The 18,053-nt window shown below is 49.6% G+C and overlaps 1 protein-coding gene across 1 annotated transcript in view; it reads left to right on the plus strand.

Annotated features, from left to right (window-relative positions):
• LOC147729496 (adenylate cyclase type 10-like) overlaps positions 1-18,053 on the plus strand; it is a 573,747-nt gene that overhangs the window by 239,274 nt on the left and 316,420 nt on the right. The window contains exon 3 of the mRNA XM_086954004.1: positions 13,191-13,308. Within this exon, the coding sequence (XP_086810130.1) occupies positions 13,191-13,308 (118 nt within the window). The remainder of the gene's footprint in view (positions 1-13,190; positions 13,309-18,053) is intronic.

The following is an 18,053-nucleotide window of genomic DNA, read 5'->3' on the forward strand; positions in this document are numbered from 1 at the left end:
GTACCGCTTCCAACAAAGCCTCAAAGTGCGTTCCTCAGCGGATATCGAGTCAGCATGCAACTTTTGTTGTAGTACCACAAATGACAGCACATGTCGTGGCACGTATGGCTCGTAGTCCCGTGGGGGTCTCCTAAATTCTTGTGCTACCGCATGGGTAAGGACCTGGAACTGTGCGGCCAGTTAGTATATTTCGAAATCAGGAACAGCAAGTCCCCCCTCAGCTCTTGAACGCATGAGCGTGTCCAACGCCACCCTTTGCCTCCCGCTCCCCCAGATAAAGCTTCTCACCATGGAACGGAGCTGCCGGAACAGGGCGGGGGGTATGCACACCGGCAATGTGCGGAAAAAATAAAGTAGCCGGGGGATGCCACCATTTTCAACAGAGCCACGCGGCCTGCCACCGACAATGGTAAGTTTCCCAAAACTGCATGCTGCCCTTAAGGCCTCTCATTGTCCGCCCAATATTATCTTCGAGTAAATCATCCTGGTATGATAAATATGCGTCCCTGACTAAGGGAGGCAACGGTACACCCACATGATATCGAGCACTGGCGTAGGCGGGTCGCATGCCTGAGCCACCGGGAAAACGCAAGTTTTTGCCCAGTTGACTCTTAAACCAGAGATGTCTCCGAACCTGCGAAGGAGAGCTTGCGCTCCCTCCAATGCATCCCGGCGTCCTTTAAAAACATCAAGAGGTCGTCCGCATATAAAGAGATAAAATGCATCCAAACGCAGAGTCGCAGGCCCTGAAATGCTCTGGGGCGGACTGCCAGTGGCTCTATGGCAAGTGCAAATAATAATGGGGAGAGCGGGTAGCCCTGCCGAGTGCCGCGCCCCACCGGATATGAGGAGGAGATGAACGCTCCTACTTTCACCCTGGCGCTCACCGATGAATATAATATTTCGGTCTAGCGGACATATCCCTCTCCAAGCCCGAAGGCTCTCATAACAAAAAACAAGTAGGGCCACTCCAAGCTATCAAACGCTTTTGCAATGTCCACCGAGAGGCCCACCGCTTGACAGTCCTCTCTGTGGTCTCCATTCAGTATGCGTATCAGCCTGCGTATACTACCGGCGGTATTGCAAGTAGGAATTAAGCCAGCCTGATCATGGTGGACCAGGAGTACCATGTGCGGGAGGAGACGAGTGGCCAGAATACGACTCAGAATTTTATAGTCTGTGTTGAGCATGGATAAGGGTCGGTACGCAGAAGGGTCCCTCTGGGCCTTTCCCGGTTTAAGCAGAGGAATGATGATGGCTTCTCTAGCCGAGGACGGCAGCACACCCAACCACCTAGGGGCAAGAATATCAACATAAGCCGAATAAAACTTGATGGGTAGGCCATCAATTCCCGGAGTTTTGTTACGTGCCAGCTGTTTAATAGCGCATCTGACTTCATCAAACGTAATATCCCGGCCGAGAGCGTTTGCCTGCTCTGCATCTACGGTGGGCAGGAAAGCCTGCATGTCTGCCTCTCTGGCCTGTAACTGGCTATCATATAAGTTAGCGTAATAATCACAAAAACTGGTATTTATTTGAAGTTGGGTGTACTCCAGTTGTCCCGATGAAGAAGTCAAAACCAATATGGGAGCACATTTAAGAAGGGGGTTAGCCAGCCATGCCAGCAAAGTACCCACCTTGTCCCTTTCAGCGTGCGCGCGGGCCAAGTGAGCCCTGTGGTCAAAGCATCGGAAGCGCTCCATGACCACTGCCACTGCTTCCTTCACGTTCAGGACCATCTCCCGCGTCCCAGTGTCAGTTGAGGGGGCCCGCTCGGCCCTCCTTAGATTCTCCTCTGCAGTGTCTACTTCCTGCAGCAGCATCTTCCGCACTCCCACCCATTTAGCTATGCAAAATCCACGGGTCACCACTTTGAAAGCCTCCCATTCCACAGCGGTCGTTGTAGCCGTGCCCTCGATGTCACTAAAATACCGCTCTATTCCGGTCTGCAGTTCAGCGCGGAAGACCGGGACTTCCAGCAACTCCGGTCGCAATCGCCAGGACTGAACCGCTGGGCGCTCTAAGGCCCAGCAGAAGCTCACCAGCATCGGATTATGGTCCGAGATGGTACGTGATAAATATTTGCTATTAGCTTCCATAGTAGCAAGGCCAGCGCTACACAAAACCGCATCAAGTCTCACTTGCAAATCATGCATAGCCGAGAAGTAGGAGTATTCTCGTTCACCCAGGTGCTGCGCATGCCGTACATCAATAAGTCCCCAGCTATCTTGCCACTGGGCTCTAATCTTTGACAATTTATGAATTGGGGCAGTAGGAAACGGGGGTGGGACCTATCCATGGTCACATCTGCAATGGAGTTGAAGTCTCCACCTAAAAGTACCGGGTTCGTGAAATAAACTGCCAGGGTATCGGACATGTGGGCAAAGAAAGTCGCCTGCTCCACATTAGGGGCCTAAACGCTGCAGAGGGTCACATCTCTCCCATGAAGGCGTCCCGTCACAGCCACATAGCAGCCCTCAGGGTCTATCAACTGGTCCGTCATCTGGAAGGGGACCCTGGCCCTGATCCAAATCAGTACCCCCCTTGCGAAAGCCGAATAGGTAGTAGAATAGAGATGCCCTCGCCATCTGCGCTGTAATGCTATCCCCTCAGTCTTAGTCAGTTGTATTTCCTGTAGAAATGCTATCTGCCCGCCCCTGCGTGCTAGATATGAGTGAACTTTATATCTTTGTTGCATAGAGTGTATCACCAGTACATTCCAAGTCACACACTTTACATCAGGTAATGGGCCCATCGTTCAGTTGTACGAAGGACAAGAATTCCCTGCTCCTCCCTAGACATGCCGGTGAGTACCATTGCCCAAAGAAGATAACCCCCTGCCCCAACAATCCCAACCCACCCTCTACATCGCCCTCCCCCCTAGAACAGGCACTAACATAGTGAATCCCATCTAAACTAAGCCGACAATTACCCCAAAAGGTACTAAAGGCGTACTAACTGGGAACCATCCGGTGTTGGCTTGATAGATCCTAGCAATCAAACAACAATCAGTTAAAGCAACACCCATTTATCGCCCCGAAACCCCATAGGAACTTGACATTTCCAAGCCCCCCTCTGTTTGTTACCAGTATCCCTTAGCACATTAATCAGTAACCAGGTATGTCAAATTTGAGCCAGGCTCAGAGCCCCACCCATCTGCCGTCCTAGACAGCGACACATTAGATCCGCAACAATGTCTGCCTGTCCATTCCTATTTACACCAAGGAACTCCACTCCCTCATAGAATGTAAATGTTACTCATCCAGCAGCCCATCCGCCGTTCCCGGTGTGACCAGCGGCAAGTGTATACTATTGGACCCCGATGAGTCAGCATCCGAGTGCTCCTTGTCCATCTCCGAATCTGAACCCTGCAGAGGAGTCGCCGACTAGTCACCAGAGATAGCCTACACCGCTTCCAGCGCTCCTCTGCGCTCCACTTATGTCTGTGAAGTGGACGGCTGCTGCAGTCCCCAGTGTCGATGCCGTATCAGTTGCGACTTACGGAGCCGAGGGTTTTCGGTAGGTTCCTGGGTCTGCCGTTCCGGACCATCTTTACCAGTGCGATAAGATTCCAGCCATGACCACGCATCTTCTGGCGTTTCATGAAAGCAAGTTCTCCCATCCAGGATTATTCGGAGTTTAGCAGGAAACAACAAGGAGTACTGGAGACCTTCTGCTCGCAGTTCCTTTTTGACTGACTGAAAGGACGCTCGACGCCGCTGAGTCTCAAAGGTATAGTCTGGGAACAGAGTGACCTTACTATTTCCCACATGAAATGTGCCATCAGTGCGGGCCCTCTGGAGCAGCAAGTCTCTGTCTCTGAAATGCAACAGGCGTGCCACCACCGGTCGGGGGGGGGGGGGGGGCGCCCCTGCTGCGGCGGCTTCCCGGGGACACAGTGTGCATGTACCAGAGTGTAAAAAGGTGACAAACCTTCACGAGCCACCACCGTTCTCAACCAGTCCTCCAAGTAGCACACCATGTCTGGTCCCTCCGCTTTTTCAGGTAGTACTACCATGCAAATGTTATTTCATCTGTTTCTACCTTCAGCATCCTCGGCTCGCCTCTCCAGCGCTGCAATCCGATCTAAGGCATTTGTCACTGTCGCAGCCAGCGCAGCTTGTGCAAGTGCCACCTCCTGGACTACCCCTTCTACATGCTTCACCCTGTCCGTGAACTTAGAGTGGTCTGCCCGCAGGAGGCCAAGGCCCGTCGCCACCTGCGTGATATCCTGCTGCAGGGCAATATGAGAGTCTGCGATGGCCGCCAAGATCCTATCCACTTGTTGCTGTTGCCCAGAGTCCTGCGGGGGTTCACTTGTATCTTGTTCTGCTTGAGACGGGGACTCAGTGTCTGAGAGATGTTGCGCACCATCCTTCTTCCCTCTTGGTTAGCCCATGCTAGAGACCTCCATTACAAGCTTGCAGGGTCTGAAGCGCCAGACCTCCCTCTATCTGGTAACCGGCCAAAGGCGCAGCGCACCTGCAAGAGGGCCTTAATCTTCCTTCCTGCTAGAGGCTCAAGGTTCCGCCGCCGATAACTGCTAGTTCTACACTGCCAGATAGCTCTGCGTGGTAATTGCACCAGCAGTGTGGGTCACAGCTGAGTGAGACCAGTTGTACTGATCAATCCAGCATGTGACTACTCATAGGGTCGCATCCTACCCTGCCAGCCGTAAGCGCACAGGAACGCGGTCCACTGTCAATTCCAGGCTATTATGGCAGTACCGGCCCAAGTCCAGGCAGATTCATTTATCATCACCAGCTTCAAAAATATGTTCAATGCCCTCCAGAAGCGCCCCAAGCTCACGGGCTCATGCAGGGCTTGCGTTCCTTTCCGCGCGGAAGGTGAGCCGCTTTCAGGCCTCGCAGTTCAACCAACCACCTCCAGAATTTGCTCCCAGGCGCTTCCGGGCTAGGCCACTGCTCCTTTGGCTCCCTCGTCCCAGGTACCAATACTCGAGCCCTCACTTGCCGTTTTCAAGGTGTCAAACATTTAAAAAACTGTGAGATGCACATCTTTTGTGTTCTAAAGCAATCGAAATGTCCGTCTTATTTGAGCTTGTGAGGGCATGCAAGCACGGGGCACGCTTTGTCCCCTTGTGCTTACAATGATCAAGGTGCCGGCATTAGTCCCAGGCCGTCCGTCGCCGCCCATGCTCCGGCTCACAGGCAGCAGTGTTCCCAGGACCTCGCGTCCGCCTCCGCGGCCCGCAGTCCCTGTCTCCGCCGCGCCCCACTCACCAGTGCAGGGCCGACCAGCGCTCGCTCTCCTGGCAGCTCCCAGATTTTAGTCGAGCCCCCGCCACCGCTCGTGTATCCTCCGGTCCCCGGGGGGGGGGGGGGAGCGGGGGGGGGTACCAGGCACCCTCCGTGGTACCAGGCGGTCACGGCAAGTCCCCCATACAGCAGCTGGTGCGGGCCGTCCTCCACATTGCTGTTATTGGGAGACAAGGGAACCCGAAGGTAATACACTAGGGACCTTGGGCGTTAACTTTTTACAAAAAACAGTGGACCCTAGTACTTGAGAGATAAGGGTAAGAATAGACATACACTAGATAGTTAGTATGTCCTTTGTCCAGCCGGACAGGAATTTATTTGAAAAATATACACAATTGGAAATGAATCTTAAAGTAATGTCGAGAGGGCACGGCCCGTGACCCACAGTGAACAAGACAAAACAACAAAATTCAGGCAAGAGCGAACAAGGCGGTCTGTATACTTATAATCAGTGAACAGACTTGATTGCGTTTTAGGGTACCATTGTACAGAGCATTTATGAACATTTTAGGTACATATGGTACTAATGTGTCGATGACGTTTCGATGCCGAAACCTTAGATACATGGCATCATCTTCAGGACAAGTATATAAATCATGTTTGTCTTGGGAAATAATAACAATTGCCTTTCAAACAAAGTAGGTGAGCGCGTGATCAATGTGAACTGGCACTGATGCAATATTGGTTCAAGGGACACCAACAATGAAAGATACCAAATGTCACACCGTCAATGGAGCTCACTACACAGATTCTGTAACGTTGGCCGGAAAAACAGACACAATTAAACACAATGCCACGAGGACATTACTCTTACCTAGTGCTTGCGCTTCCCATGCGCTTGTAAGGCATCGCTGGTGTGTCTAAACACCAAACACATCTTTACATTGAGTCCAGTTCGTCAATGCCACAGTTAGCGGAAACACACCTTGCACTTGTAGTTGCAGACACCACTGCTCTCCAGGAGTAGGTTGCTGCACCTCCTTAGTAGCGCACACTTCAGGAGGTTGACAGGTTTGCTGAAGATGAAATGTACATGTGAAACACAACGTGTGCAGCATCCGTCATATGACAGAGTTACATTGTAGAACGATCAAAAGTAAGTGGCTTACTTTATTCAAAGGAACAGTTCTTGTTAATGTGGTCACGTAACACAGAGTAGAGCACGCTTGAGTAGGGGCTGTCCGATGTGATGGACACTGGTGAGGCTACGAGGTGTGGGTATCCATAATCTTTACCATGAGTTTCTGTTACTTTATACAACATCCTTACTTATTATATTCATCAGCTTTAACTTTATTCCTGTTGGAGAGCACGTTGAAGGAGAATAAATCCCATCCGCGTCGCCAAAGTGTAGTGAGCTAGTCCCAAATGTTCAGAGGACATAGTAGACATTGCTGAGATGTATTTCATGTAGAATAATAGATACAGAGCCCCACCAGGAGCAGCCTGCTAGCTGCTCAGCCCATCTTCCAACTGACAACACTCACACCAGATACCCAAGCATTCCACTCATGTCAATCACACCAACATTCTACACTCAAGCATTCCACTCATGTCAGTCACACCAACATTCTACACCCAAGCATTCCACTCATGTCAATCACACCAACATTCTACACCCAAGCATTCCACTCATGTCACTCAAACCAACATTCTACACCCAAGCATTCCACTCATGTCAATCACACCAACATTCTACACAGAACACTCACACTGACTGAGCAGCTAGGGACAAGGTGAAAGGGAACATTACAGCATAACATGAGAATACTATACTTTGATAAGAGCAGTTGGTACGTCACCTGATGTTATCTTTATTCTACATATCTGTGAAAGACTACATATGTTTACACTAAAGAAAACCCCAACTGAGCACCCGATAATCTTAGATACTGCCTACAGCTGGCCGCCCTGGGGGAAATCTGTCACTGCTGGGGACACACCGGGAACAAACCAACGCAGCTCTGCCATTCGTTTACTACAATATTCCCCACCCATTGCCCCCTCCACACAATGGTGCATCATAACATGTGGAAGTAGGGAGTCCATTGAGGGTCATGCCTCACTGTACCTGCCCTTCTGTTGCTGCTACATTATTACTGTGTCCTTTAAGTTAAAGATCTGCACTGCAGCTGTTGGAGCATGTTGTGCTACAGCAGTGCCACAAGAGTCGATGGACAGTGGGAAGGGTGGTTCCTTCTGCTGCAGTGACAATGTCCCTCTAAGCTGCAGTTAATGTGTGAATTGATATCGGTGTCTCATGGCAACTGGGGGGTTACAATTTGAGTGTTTTAACTCTGATGTCCTTCGCCACCTTACCTTTGGACTCAAACTGTGCACCAAGGGTACCCCTTTACCCCTTGAACCTTAGAGATTCACAGCAGTGGAGTCCGAGGTCTGCTTAGGTGGTGTGGGAACTCCATAAAGTACACAACAAAATTCAAGAAAACAATGGCCAGCCAGTGCATTCACGTTTGAAGAAACAGTGCTTTCATCCACCCACAACCAAATACCAAATGTACAAATGCACATGATGAAAATCTGACCTCCCCAGCCCCTCCTGAGCTATAAGGTCTGTCACCATTAAACAATGTAAAGGCCCTTCCAAATCTGTTTGTCACAGAGTTGACAATATAAAACCCCATCCTACTGCATTTCTGAGAGAGTTCACAGTTTAAAACCCCTTCATACTACATGTGTCATGTGGCCACACCTTGAAGAGCACATCCCTTGTGTACTTAACATCGAGCCTACATTAACGATGCCTCTGCCTCTTATGATCAATCAATGTACTTGATACCTGGGCTCTCCCAGCTATTGACCAATATAATTCCTACAAAGATTAACAGTGGGGCAGTGCCAAACCCCCCCCCCCACCTGCATGATTCTTCTCACACCTTCATGATTTTACTTCATCCTGTATGATCCTTCTTCCACCTGCATGATTCTACTACCACCTGCATGATTCTTCTCCCACCTGCCTGATTCTTCTTCCACCTGCATGATTCTACTCCCACCTGCATGATTCTACTCCCACCTGCATGATTCTTCTCCCACCTGATTCTTCTCCCACCTGCCTGATTCTTCTTCCACCTGCATGATTCTACTCCCACCTGCATGATTCTTCTCCCACCTGCATGATTCTTCTCCCACCTGATTCTTCTCCCACCTGCCTGATTCTTCTTCCACCTGCATGATTCTACTCCTACCTGCATGATTCTACTCCCACCTGCATGGTTCTTCTTCCACCTGCATGATTCTTCTCCCACCTGCCTGATTCTTCTTCCACCTGCATGATTATACTCCCACTTGCATGATTCTTCTCCCACCTGCATGATTCTTCTCGCACCTGCATGATTCTTCTGCACGTGCATGATTCTTCTCCAACCTGCATGATTCTTCTCCCAACTGATTCTTCTCCCACCTCCATGATTCTACTTCGTCCTGTATGATTTTAATCCCACCTGCATGATTCTTCTCCCACCTGCATGATTCTTCTCCCACCTGTACGATTCTTCTCCCAACTGATTCTTCTCCCACCTCCATGATTCTACTTTGTCCTGTATGATTCTAATCCCACCTGCATGATTCCTCTCCCACCTGCATGATTCTTCTGCACGTGCATGATTCTTCTCCAACCTGCATGATTCTTCTGCACGTGCATGATTCTACTCCCACCTGCATGATTCTTTTTCCACCTGCATGATTCTTCTCCCACCTGCATGATTCATCTCCAACCTGCATGATTCTTCTTCCACCTGCATGATTCTTCTCCCACCTGCCTGATTCTTCTCCCACCTGCCTGATTCTTCTCCCACCTGCATGATTCTTCTCCCACCTGCATGATTCTTCTCCAACCTGCATGATTCGTCTTCCACCTGCATGATTCTACTCCCGCCTGCATGATTCTACTCCCACCTGCACGATTTTTCTCCCACCTGATTCTTCTCCCACCTGCCTGATTCTTCTTCCACCTGCATGATTCTTCTCCCACCTGCATGATTCTTCTCCCACCTGCATGATTCTTCTCCCACCTGCCTGATTCTTCTCCCACCTGCCTGATTCTTCTTCCACCTGCATGATTATACTCCCACCTCCATGATTCTTCTCCCACCTGCATGATTCTTCTCCCACCTGCATGATTCTTCTGCACGTGCATGATTCTTCTCCAACCTGCATGATTCTTCTCCCAACTGATTCTTCTCCCACCTCCATGATTCTACTTCGTCCTGTATGATTTTAATCCCACCTGCATGATTCTTCTCCCACCTGCATGATTCTTCTCCCACCTGCATGATTCTTCTCCCAACTGATTCTTCTCCCACCTCCATGATTCTACTTCGTCCTGTATGATTCTAATCCCACCTGCATGATTCTTCTCCCACCTGCATGGTTCTTCTGCACGTGCATGATTCTTCTCCACCCTGCATGATTCTTCTGCATGTTTATGATTCTACCCCCACCTGCATGATTCTTCTTCCACCTGTATGATTCTTCTCCCACCTGCATGATTCATCTCCAACCTGCATGATTCATCTCCAACCTGCATGATTCTTCTTCCACCTGCATGATTCTTCTCCCACCTGCCTGTTTCATCTCCAACCTGCATGATTCTACTCCCACCTGCATGATTCTTCTCCCACCTGCATGATTCTTCTCCAACCTGCATGATTCGTCTTCCACCTGCATGATTCTACTCCCGCCTGCATGATTCTTCTCCATCTGCGTGATTCTTCTCCCATCTGTGTGATTCTAGTCCCGCCTGCATGATTCTTCTCCATCTGCGTGATTCTTCTCCCACCTGCATGATTCTTCTCCCACCTGCATGATTCTTCTCCAACCTGCATGATTCGTCTTCCACCTGCATGATTCTACTCCCGCCTGCATGATTCTTCTCCATCTGCGTGATTCTTCTCCCATCTGCTTGATTCTACTCCCGCCTGAATGATTCTTTTCCATCTGCGTGATTCTTCTCCCACCTGCATGATTCTTCTCCCACCTGCATGATTCTTCTTCCACCTTCATGATTCTTCTCCATCTGCGTGATTCTACTCCCGCCTGCATGATTCTTCTCCCACCTGCTTGATTCTTCTCCCACCTGCATGATTCTTCTCCCACCTGCATGATTCTACTCCCGCCTGCATGATTCTTCTCCATCTGCGTGATTCTTCTCCCATCTGCGGGATTCTACTCCAGCCGGCATGATTCTTCTCCATCTGCGTGATTCTTCTCCCACCTGCATGACTCTTCTCCCACCTGCATGATTCTACTACTGCCTGCATGATTCTTCTCCATCTGCGTGATTCTTCTCCCATCTGCGTGATTCTACTCCCGCCAGCATGATTCTTCTCCATCTGCATGATTCTTCTCCCATCTGCGTGATTCAACTCCCGCCTGCATGATTCTTCTCCATCTGCGTGATACTTCTCCCACCTGCATGATTCTTCTCCCACCTGCATGATTCTTCTCCCACCTGCATGATTCTTCTTCCACCTGCATGATTCTTCTCCCACCTGCATGATTCTTCTGCACGTGCATGATTCTTCTCCAACCTGCATGATTCTTCTCCCACCTGCATGATTCTTCTCCCACCTGCATGATTCTTCTTCCGCCTGCATGATTCTTCTCCCATCTGCGCGATTCTACTCCCGCCAGCATGATTCTTCTTCCACCTGCATGATTCTACTCCCGCCTGCATGATTCTTCTCCATCTGCGTGATTCTTCTCCCATCTGTATGATTCTTCTCCCACCTGCATGATTCTTCTTCCACCTGCATGATTTTTCTCCCACCTGCATGATTCTTCTGCACGTGCATGATTCTTCTTCCACCTGCATGATTCTTCTTCCACCTGCATGATTCTTCTCCCATCTGCGTGATTCTACTCCCGCCTGCATGATTCTTCTCCATCTGCGTGATTCTTCTCCCATCTGCGGGATTCTTCTCCCATCTGCGGGATTCTACTCCAGCCGGCATGATTCTTCTCCATCTGCATGATTCTTCTCCCACCTGCATGACTCTTCTCCCACCTGCATGATTCTACTCCTGCCTGCATGATTCTTCTCCATCTGCGTGATTCTTCTCCCATATGCGTGATTCTACTCCCGCCAGCATGATTCTTCTCCATCTGCATGATTCTTCTCCCATCTGCGTGATTCTACTCCCGCCTGCATGATTCTTCTCCACCTGCGTGATACTTCTCCCACCTGCATGATTCTTCGCCCACCTGCATGATTCTTCTCCCACCTGCATGATTCTTCTTCCACCTGCATGATTCTTCTCCCACCTGCATGATTCTTCTGCACGTGCATGATTCTTCTCCAACCTGCATGATTCTTCTCCCACCTGCATGATTCTTCTCCCACCTGCATGATTCTTCTTCCGCCTGCATGATTCTTCTCCCATCTGTGCGATTCTACTCCCGCCAGCATGATTCTTCTTCCACCTGCATGATTCTACTCCCGCCTGCATGATTCTTCTCCATCTGCGTGATTCTTCTCCAATCTGCATGATTCTTCTCCCACCTGCATGATTCTTCTTCCACCTGCATGATTTTTCTCCCACCTGCATGATTCTTCTGCACGTGCATGATTCTTCTTCCACCTGCATGATTCTTCTTCCACGTGCATGATTCTTCTCCCATCTGTGTGATTCTACTCCCGCCAGCATGATTCTTCTCCCACCTGCATGATTCTTCTCCCACCTGCATGATTCTTCTCCATCTGCATGATTCTTCTCCATCTGCGTGATTCTTCTCCCATCTGCGTGATTCTACTCCCGCCAGCATGATTCTTCTCCATCTGAGTGATTCTTCGCCCACCTGCATTATTCTTCTCCTGCCTCCTTCATTCTTCGCCCCCCTCCGGGATTCTTCTCCCACCTACCTGAGTGGAAAACTGAAAGTCTCTAGTGCTCAGCAGGAATTGAGGAAGAAAGAATTCCTTCTCTTGGAGCCTGAAACATTCAAGCAAGAAAATTATATGAATGAAGAGTTCTCTGGTAACACAAGGATTTGGACCACTTTTCATCTATCCCGTTGCACTGCCGCTTGTCATGCCACCTTCAAATATAAATCTTCTTGTCAAAAGACACTTTGGCTAAGTTATAATCGCCCGTAATCTTAAAAGTAATTTAAATAATACACTGTCTATTTTAAGAATTTGTATTTGTTTTGGTTAAATGTTTGTACTTGATAATTGGATGAACCTGCCCTCTTGTACAGTGCTGAAATGCCTTTGTCCATGTTCGCTCACAAAAAACAAATAAATAAAAATAGGCGGGCTAAGACATATGATGCCCAATTCAATGCCCGTAAAGAAGATGAACAAAAGGACACAACCAAACCTCTTCTCTCCATACTGCTCTTTAATTATTTTTGTGGTTGTATGATCTGTGGTAGACACCCAAAGCTGTCTGTAGCCAGATTTAAGAAAGACTGCTCCTGAGAGAACCTCCTTCCAGGACTGCACTGTGGGTATAGTGACTCGCATCCCCAGTGCTTCAAGCTGTAGGATGGATTGAATGAACAGTGTAAATACCTCTGCAGCTGTAGATATGACATGGGTGGACATCAAGCATTCGAGGTTGGAGGCTGGTGGGGTGAAGTAGAGGTACAACAGTTATATATAACACAAGAGGCCCCAAAGGGCGGGGATTGTGGGTGTGCAGGCCTGGCATTGAGGACGGGGAAGGGAAATCTACTGATGGAATGCGGGTGTTTTTCAGTTTGCACCTCATGGCACTGTAGATGCGTGAGGATAGGTTGCTCCAGAGATGGAGTTGCACCACTTCTAATCTGTCACCGGTGCACTATGTCTTGGAATGGGCTGAAGGTTTTACCCAGGGAATTGAGGAAAGGGGGTTGAAGGTGGCCATGCTGTGTGGACTGACCATCTTTGATATCCCTTTACAGGATTTGCTTACAAACCATTTGATGACTGCTTGGACTTTGTTGACAAAAATCACACTCACTCGGTGTTGGTGGCTGACAATCGTCTCATGCTGAGTCTAATCGCATCACTGGCCTTATGGTAAGATTCTCTTTGATACGCTTCTGTGCTTGTGTTGTGCTAGTAATGCCCGAGCTCTCCCCTGCATACAGCCCTGACTGATGTTCAAGGACTCAGTCTCAATGGTTAGATGTTATTCACATACCTGCCTGTAACCTTTCAGCCCTGATGCTCAAAACATTGAGCCCCCATTGTAAAGACCCAAACCTATACATTAAGATATTCACTTATCACCTGTGCTAATTTAGCACTGATATCCAAGAGACTGAACCCCATTGTAAAGAACTGAGCCTCTTGTAGTATCAGCGATGTCTTGGAGCAATGCCCTCTGCACACACCTGCTACTCAGGCACTAAATCTCTGAACTCCCTGTAGTATCAGTCGTATCCTGGAGAGCTGTCCTCTGCACACACCTGCGGCTCAGGCACTGAATCTCTGTTATTATCTCTGAACTCCCTGTAGTATCAGTCCTATCCTGGAGAGCTGTCCTCTGCACACACCTGCTGCTTATGCACTGAATCTCTGAACTCCCTGTAGTATCAATCATTTCCTGGAGAGCTGTCCTCTGCACACACCTGCGGCTCAGGCACTGAATCTCTGTTGTAATCTCTGAACTCCCAGTAGTATCAGTCGTATCCTGGAGAGCTGCCCTCTGCACACACCTGCGGCTCAGGCACTGAATCTCTGTTGTAATCTCTGAACTCCCTGTAGTATCAGTCGTATCCTGGAGAGCTGTCCTCTGCACACACCTGCGGCTCAGGCACTGAATCTCTGTTGTAATCTCTGAACTCCCAGTAGTATCAGTCGTATCCTGGAGAGCTGCCCTCTGCACACACCTGCGGCTCATGCACTGAATCTCTGAACTCCACGTAGTATCAGTCGTATCCTGGAGAGCTGTCCTCCGCACACACCTGCTGCTTATGCACTGAATCTCTGAACTCCCTGTAGTATCAATCATTTCCTGGAGAGCTGTCCTCTGCAGACACCTGCTGCTTATGCACTGAATCTCTGAACTCCCTGTAGTATCAGTCGTATCCTGGAGAGCTGTCCTCTGCACACACCTGCTGCTTATGCACTGAATCTCTGAACTCCCTGTAGTATCAATCATTTCCTGGAGAGCTGTCCTCTGCACACACCTGCTGCTTATGCACTGAATCTCTGAACTCCCTGTAGTATCAGTCGTATCCTGGAGAGCTGTCCTCTGCACACACCTGCGGCTCAGGCACTGAATCTCTGTTGTAATCTCTGAACTCCCTGTAGTATCAGTCGTATCCTGGAGAGCTGTCCTCTGCACACACCTGCGGCTCAGGCACTGAATCTCTGTTATTATCTCTGAACTCCCTGTAGTATCAGTTGTATCCTGGAGAGCTGTCCTCTGCACACACCTGCTGCTTATGCACTGAATCTCTGAACTCCCTGTAGTATCAGTCGTATCCTGGAGAGCTGTCCTCTGCACACACCTGCGGCTCAGGCATTAAATCTCTGTTGTAATCTCTGAACTCCCTGTAGTATCAGTCGTATCCTGGGGAGCTGTCCTCTGCACACACCTGCGGCTCAGGCACTGAATCTCTGTTGTAATATCTGAACTCCCTGTAGTATCAGTCGTATCCTGGAGAGCTGTCCTCTGCACACACCTGCGGCTCAGGCACTGAATCTCTAAACTCCCTGTAGTATCAGTCGTATCCTGGAGAGCTGTCCTCTGCACACACCTGCTACTCAGGCACTAAATCTCTGAACTCCCTGTAGTATCAGTCGTATCCTGGAGAGCTGTCCTCTGCACACACCTGAAGCTCAGGCACTGAATCTCTGTTGTAATCTCTGAACTTCATTTAGTATCAGTCGTATCCTGGAGAGCTGTCCTCTGCACACACCTGCGGCTCAGGCACTGAATCTCTGTTGTAATCTCTGAACTCCCTGTAGTATCAGTTGTATCCTGGAGAGCTATCCTCTGCAAACACCTGCGGCTCAGGCACTGAATCTCTATTGTAATCTCTGAACTCCCTGTAGTATCAGTCATATCCTGGAGAGCTGTCCTCTGCACACACCAGCGGGTCAGGCACTGAATCTCTGAACTCCCTGTAGTATCAGTCGTATCCTGGAGAGCTGTCCTCTGCACACACCTGCAGCTCAGGCACTGAATCTCTGAACTCCCTGTAGTATCAGTCGTATCCTGGAGAGCTGCCCTCTGCACACACCTGCGGCTCATGCACTGAATCTCTGAACTCCACGTAGTATCAGTCGTATCCTGGAGAGCTGTCCTCCGCACACACCTGCTGCTTATGCACTGAATCTCTGAACTCCCTGTAGTATCAATCATTTCCTGGAGAGCTGTCCTCTGCAGACACCTGCTGCTTATGCACTGAATCTCTGAACTCCCTGTAGTATCAGTCGTATCCTGGAGAGCTGTCCTCTGCACACACCTGCTGCTTATGCACTGAATCTCTGAACTCCCTGTAGTATCAATCATTTCCTGGAGAGCTGTCCTCTGCACACACCTGCTGCTTATGCACGGAATCTCTGAACTCCCTGTAATATCAGTCGTATCCTGGAGAGCTGTCCTCTGCACACACCTGCGGCTCAGGCACTGAATCTCTGTTGTAATCTCTGAACTCCCTGTAGTATCAGTCGTATCCTGGAGAGCTGTCCTCTGCACACACCTGCGGCTCAGGCACTGAATCTCTGTTATTATCTCTGAACTCCCTGTAGTATCAGTTGTATCCTGGAGAGCTGTCCTCTGCACACACCTGCTGCTTATGCACTGAATCTCTGAACTCCCTGTAGTATCAGTCGTATCCTGGAGAGCTGTCCTCTGCACACACCTGCGGCTCAGGCATTAAATCTCTGTTGTAATCTCTGAACTCCCTGTAGTATCAGTCGTATCCTGGAGAGCTGTCCTCTGCACACACCTGCGGCTCAGGCACTGAATCTCTGTTGTAATCTCTGAACTCCCTGTAGTATCAGTCGTATCCTGGAGAGCTGTCCTCTGCACACACCTGCGGCTCAGGCACTGAATCTCTAAACTCCCTGTAGTATCAGTCGTATCCTGGAGAGCTGTCCTCTGCACACACCTGCTACTCAGGCACTAAATCTCTGTTGTAATCTCTGAACTCCCTGTAGTATCAGTCGTATCCTGGAGAGCTTTCCTCTGCACACACCTGCGGCTCAGGCACTGAATCTCTGTTGTAATCTCTGAACTCCCTGTAGTATCAGTCGTATCCTGGAGAGCTGTCCTCCGCACACACCTGCACTCAGGCACTGAATCTCTGAACTCCCTGTAGTATCAGTCGTATCCTGGAGAGCTGTCCTCTGCACACACCTGAAGCTCAGGCACTGAATCTCTGTTGTAATCTCTGAACTTCATTTAGTATCAGTCGTATCCTGGAGAGCTGTCCTCTGCACACACCTGCGGCTCAGGCACTGAATCTCTGTTGTAATCTCTGAACTCCCTGTAGTATCAGTTGTATCCTGGAGAGCTATCCTCTGCAAACACCTGCGGCTCAGGCACTGAATCTCTATTGTAATCTCTGAACTCCCTGTAGTATCAGTCATATCCTGGAGAGCTGTCCTCTGCACACACCAGCGGGTCAGGCACTGAATCTCTGAACTCCCTGTAGTATCAGTCGTATCCTGGAGAGCTGTCCTCTGCACACACCTGCAGCTCAGGCACTGAATCTCTGAACTCCCTGTAGTATCAGTCGTATCCTGGAGAGCTGTCCTCTGCACACACCTGCGGCTCAGGCACTGAATCTCTGTTGTAATCTCTGAACTCCCAGTAGTATCAGTCGTATCCTGGAGAGCTGTCCTCTGCACACACCTGCGGCTCAGGCACTGACTCTCTGTTGTAATCTCTGAACTCCCTGTAGTATCAGTGGTATCCTGGAGAGCTGTCCTCTGCACACACCTGAAGCTCAGGCACTGAATCTCTGTTGTAATCTCTGAACTCCCTGTAGTATCAGTCCTATCCTGGAGAGCTGTCCTCCGCACACACCTGCACTCAGGCCCTGAATCTCTGAACTCCCTGTAGTATCAGTCGTATCCTGGAGAGCTGTCCTCTGCACACACCTGCAGCTCAGGCACTGAATCTCTGAACTCACTGTAGTATCAGTCGTATCCTGGAGAGCTGTCCTCTGCACACACCTGCGGCTCAGGCACTGAATCTCTGTTGTAATCTCTGAACTCCCAGTAGTATCAGTCGTATCCTGGAGAGCTGTCCTCTGCACACACCTGCTGCTCAGGCACTGAATCTCTGTTGTAATCTCTGAACTCCCTGTAGTATTAGTCGTATCCTGGAGAGCTGTCCTCTGCACACACCTGCGGCTCAGGCACTGAATCTCTGTTGTAATCTCTGAACTCCCTGTAGTTTCAGTCATATCCTGGAGAGCTGTCCTCTGCACACACCTGCGGCTCAGGCACGGAATCTCTAAACTCCCTGTAGTATCAGTCGTATCCTTAAGAGCTGTCCTCTGCACACACCTGCGGCTCAGGCACTGAATCTCAGTTGTAATCTCTGAACTCCCTGTAGTATCAGTCGTATCCTGGAGAGCTGTCCTCTGCATACACCTGCGGCTCAGGCACTGAATCTCAGTTGTAATCTCTGAACTCCCTGTAGTATCAGTCGTATCCTTCAGAGCTGTCCTCTGCACACACCTGCGGCTCAGGCACTGAATCTCTAAACTCCCTATAGTACCAGTCGTATCCTTAAGAGCTGTCCTCTACACACACCTGCAGCTCAGGCACTGAATCTCTGAACTCACTGTAGTATCAGT

Source organism: Lissotriton vulgaris, chromosome 2_1, assembly GCF_964263255.1.
Source record: "Lissotriton vulgaris chromosome 2_1, aLisVul1.2, whole genome shotgun sequence".
NCBI classification, from domain to species: domain Eukaryota; kingdom Metazoa; phylum Chordata; class Amphibia; order Caudata; family Salamandridae; genus Lissotriton; species Lissotriton vulgaris.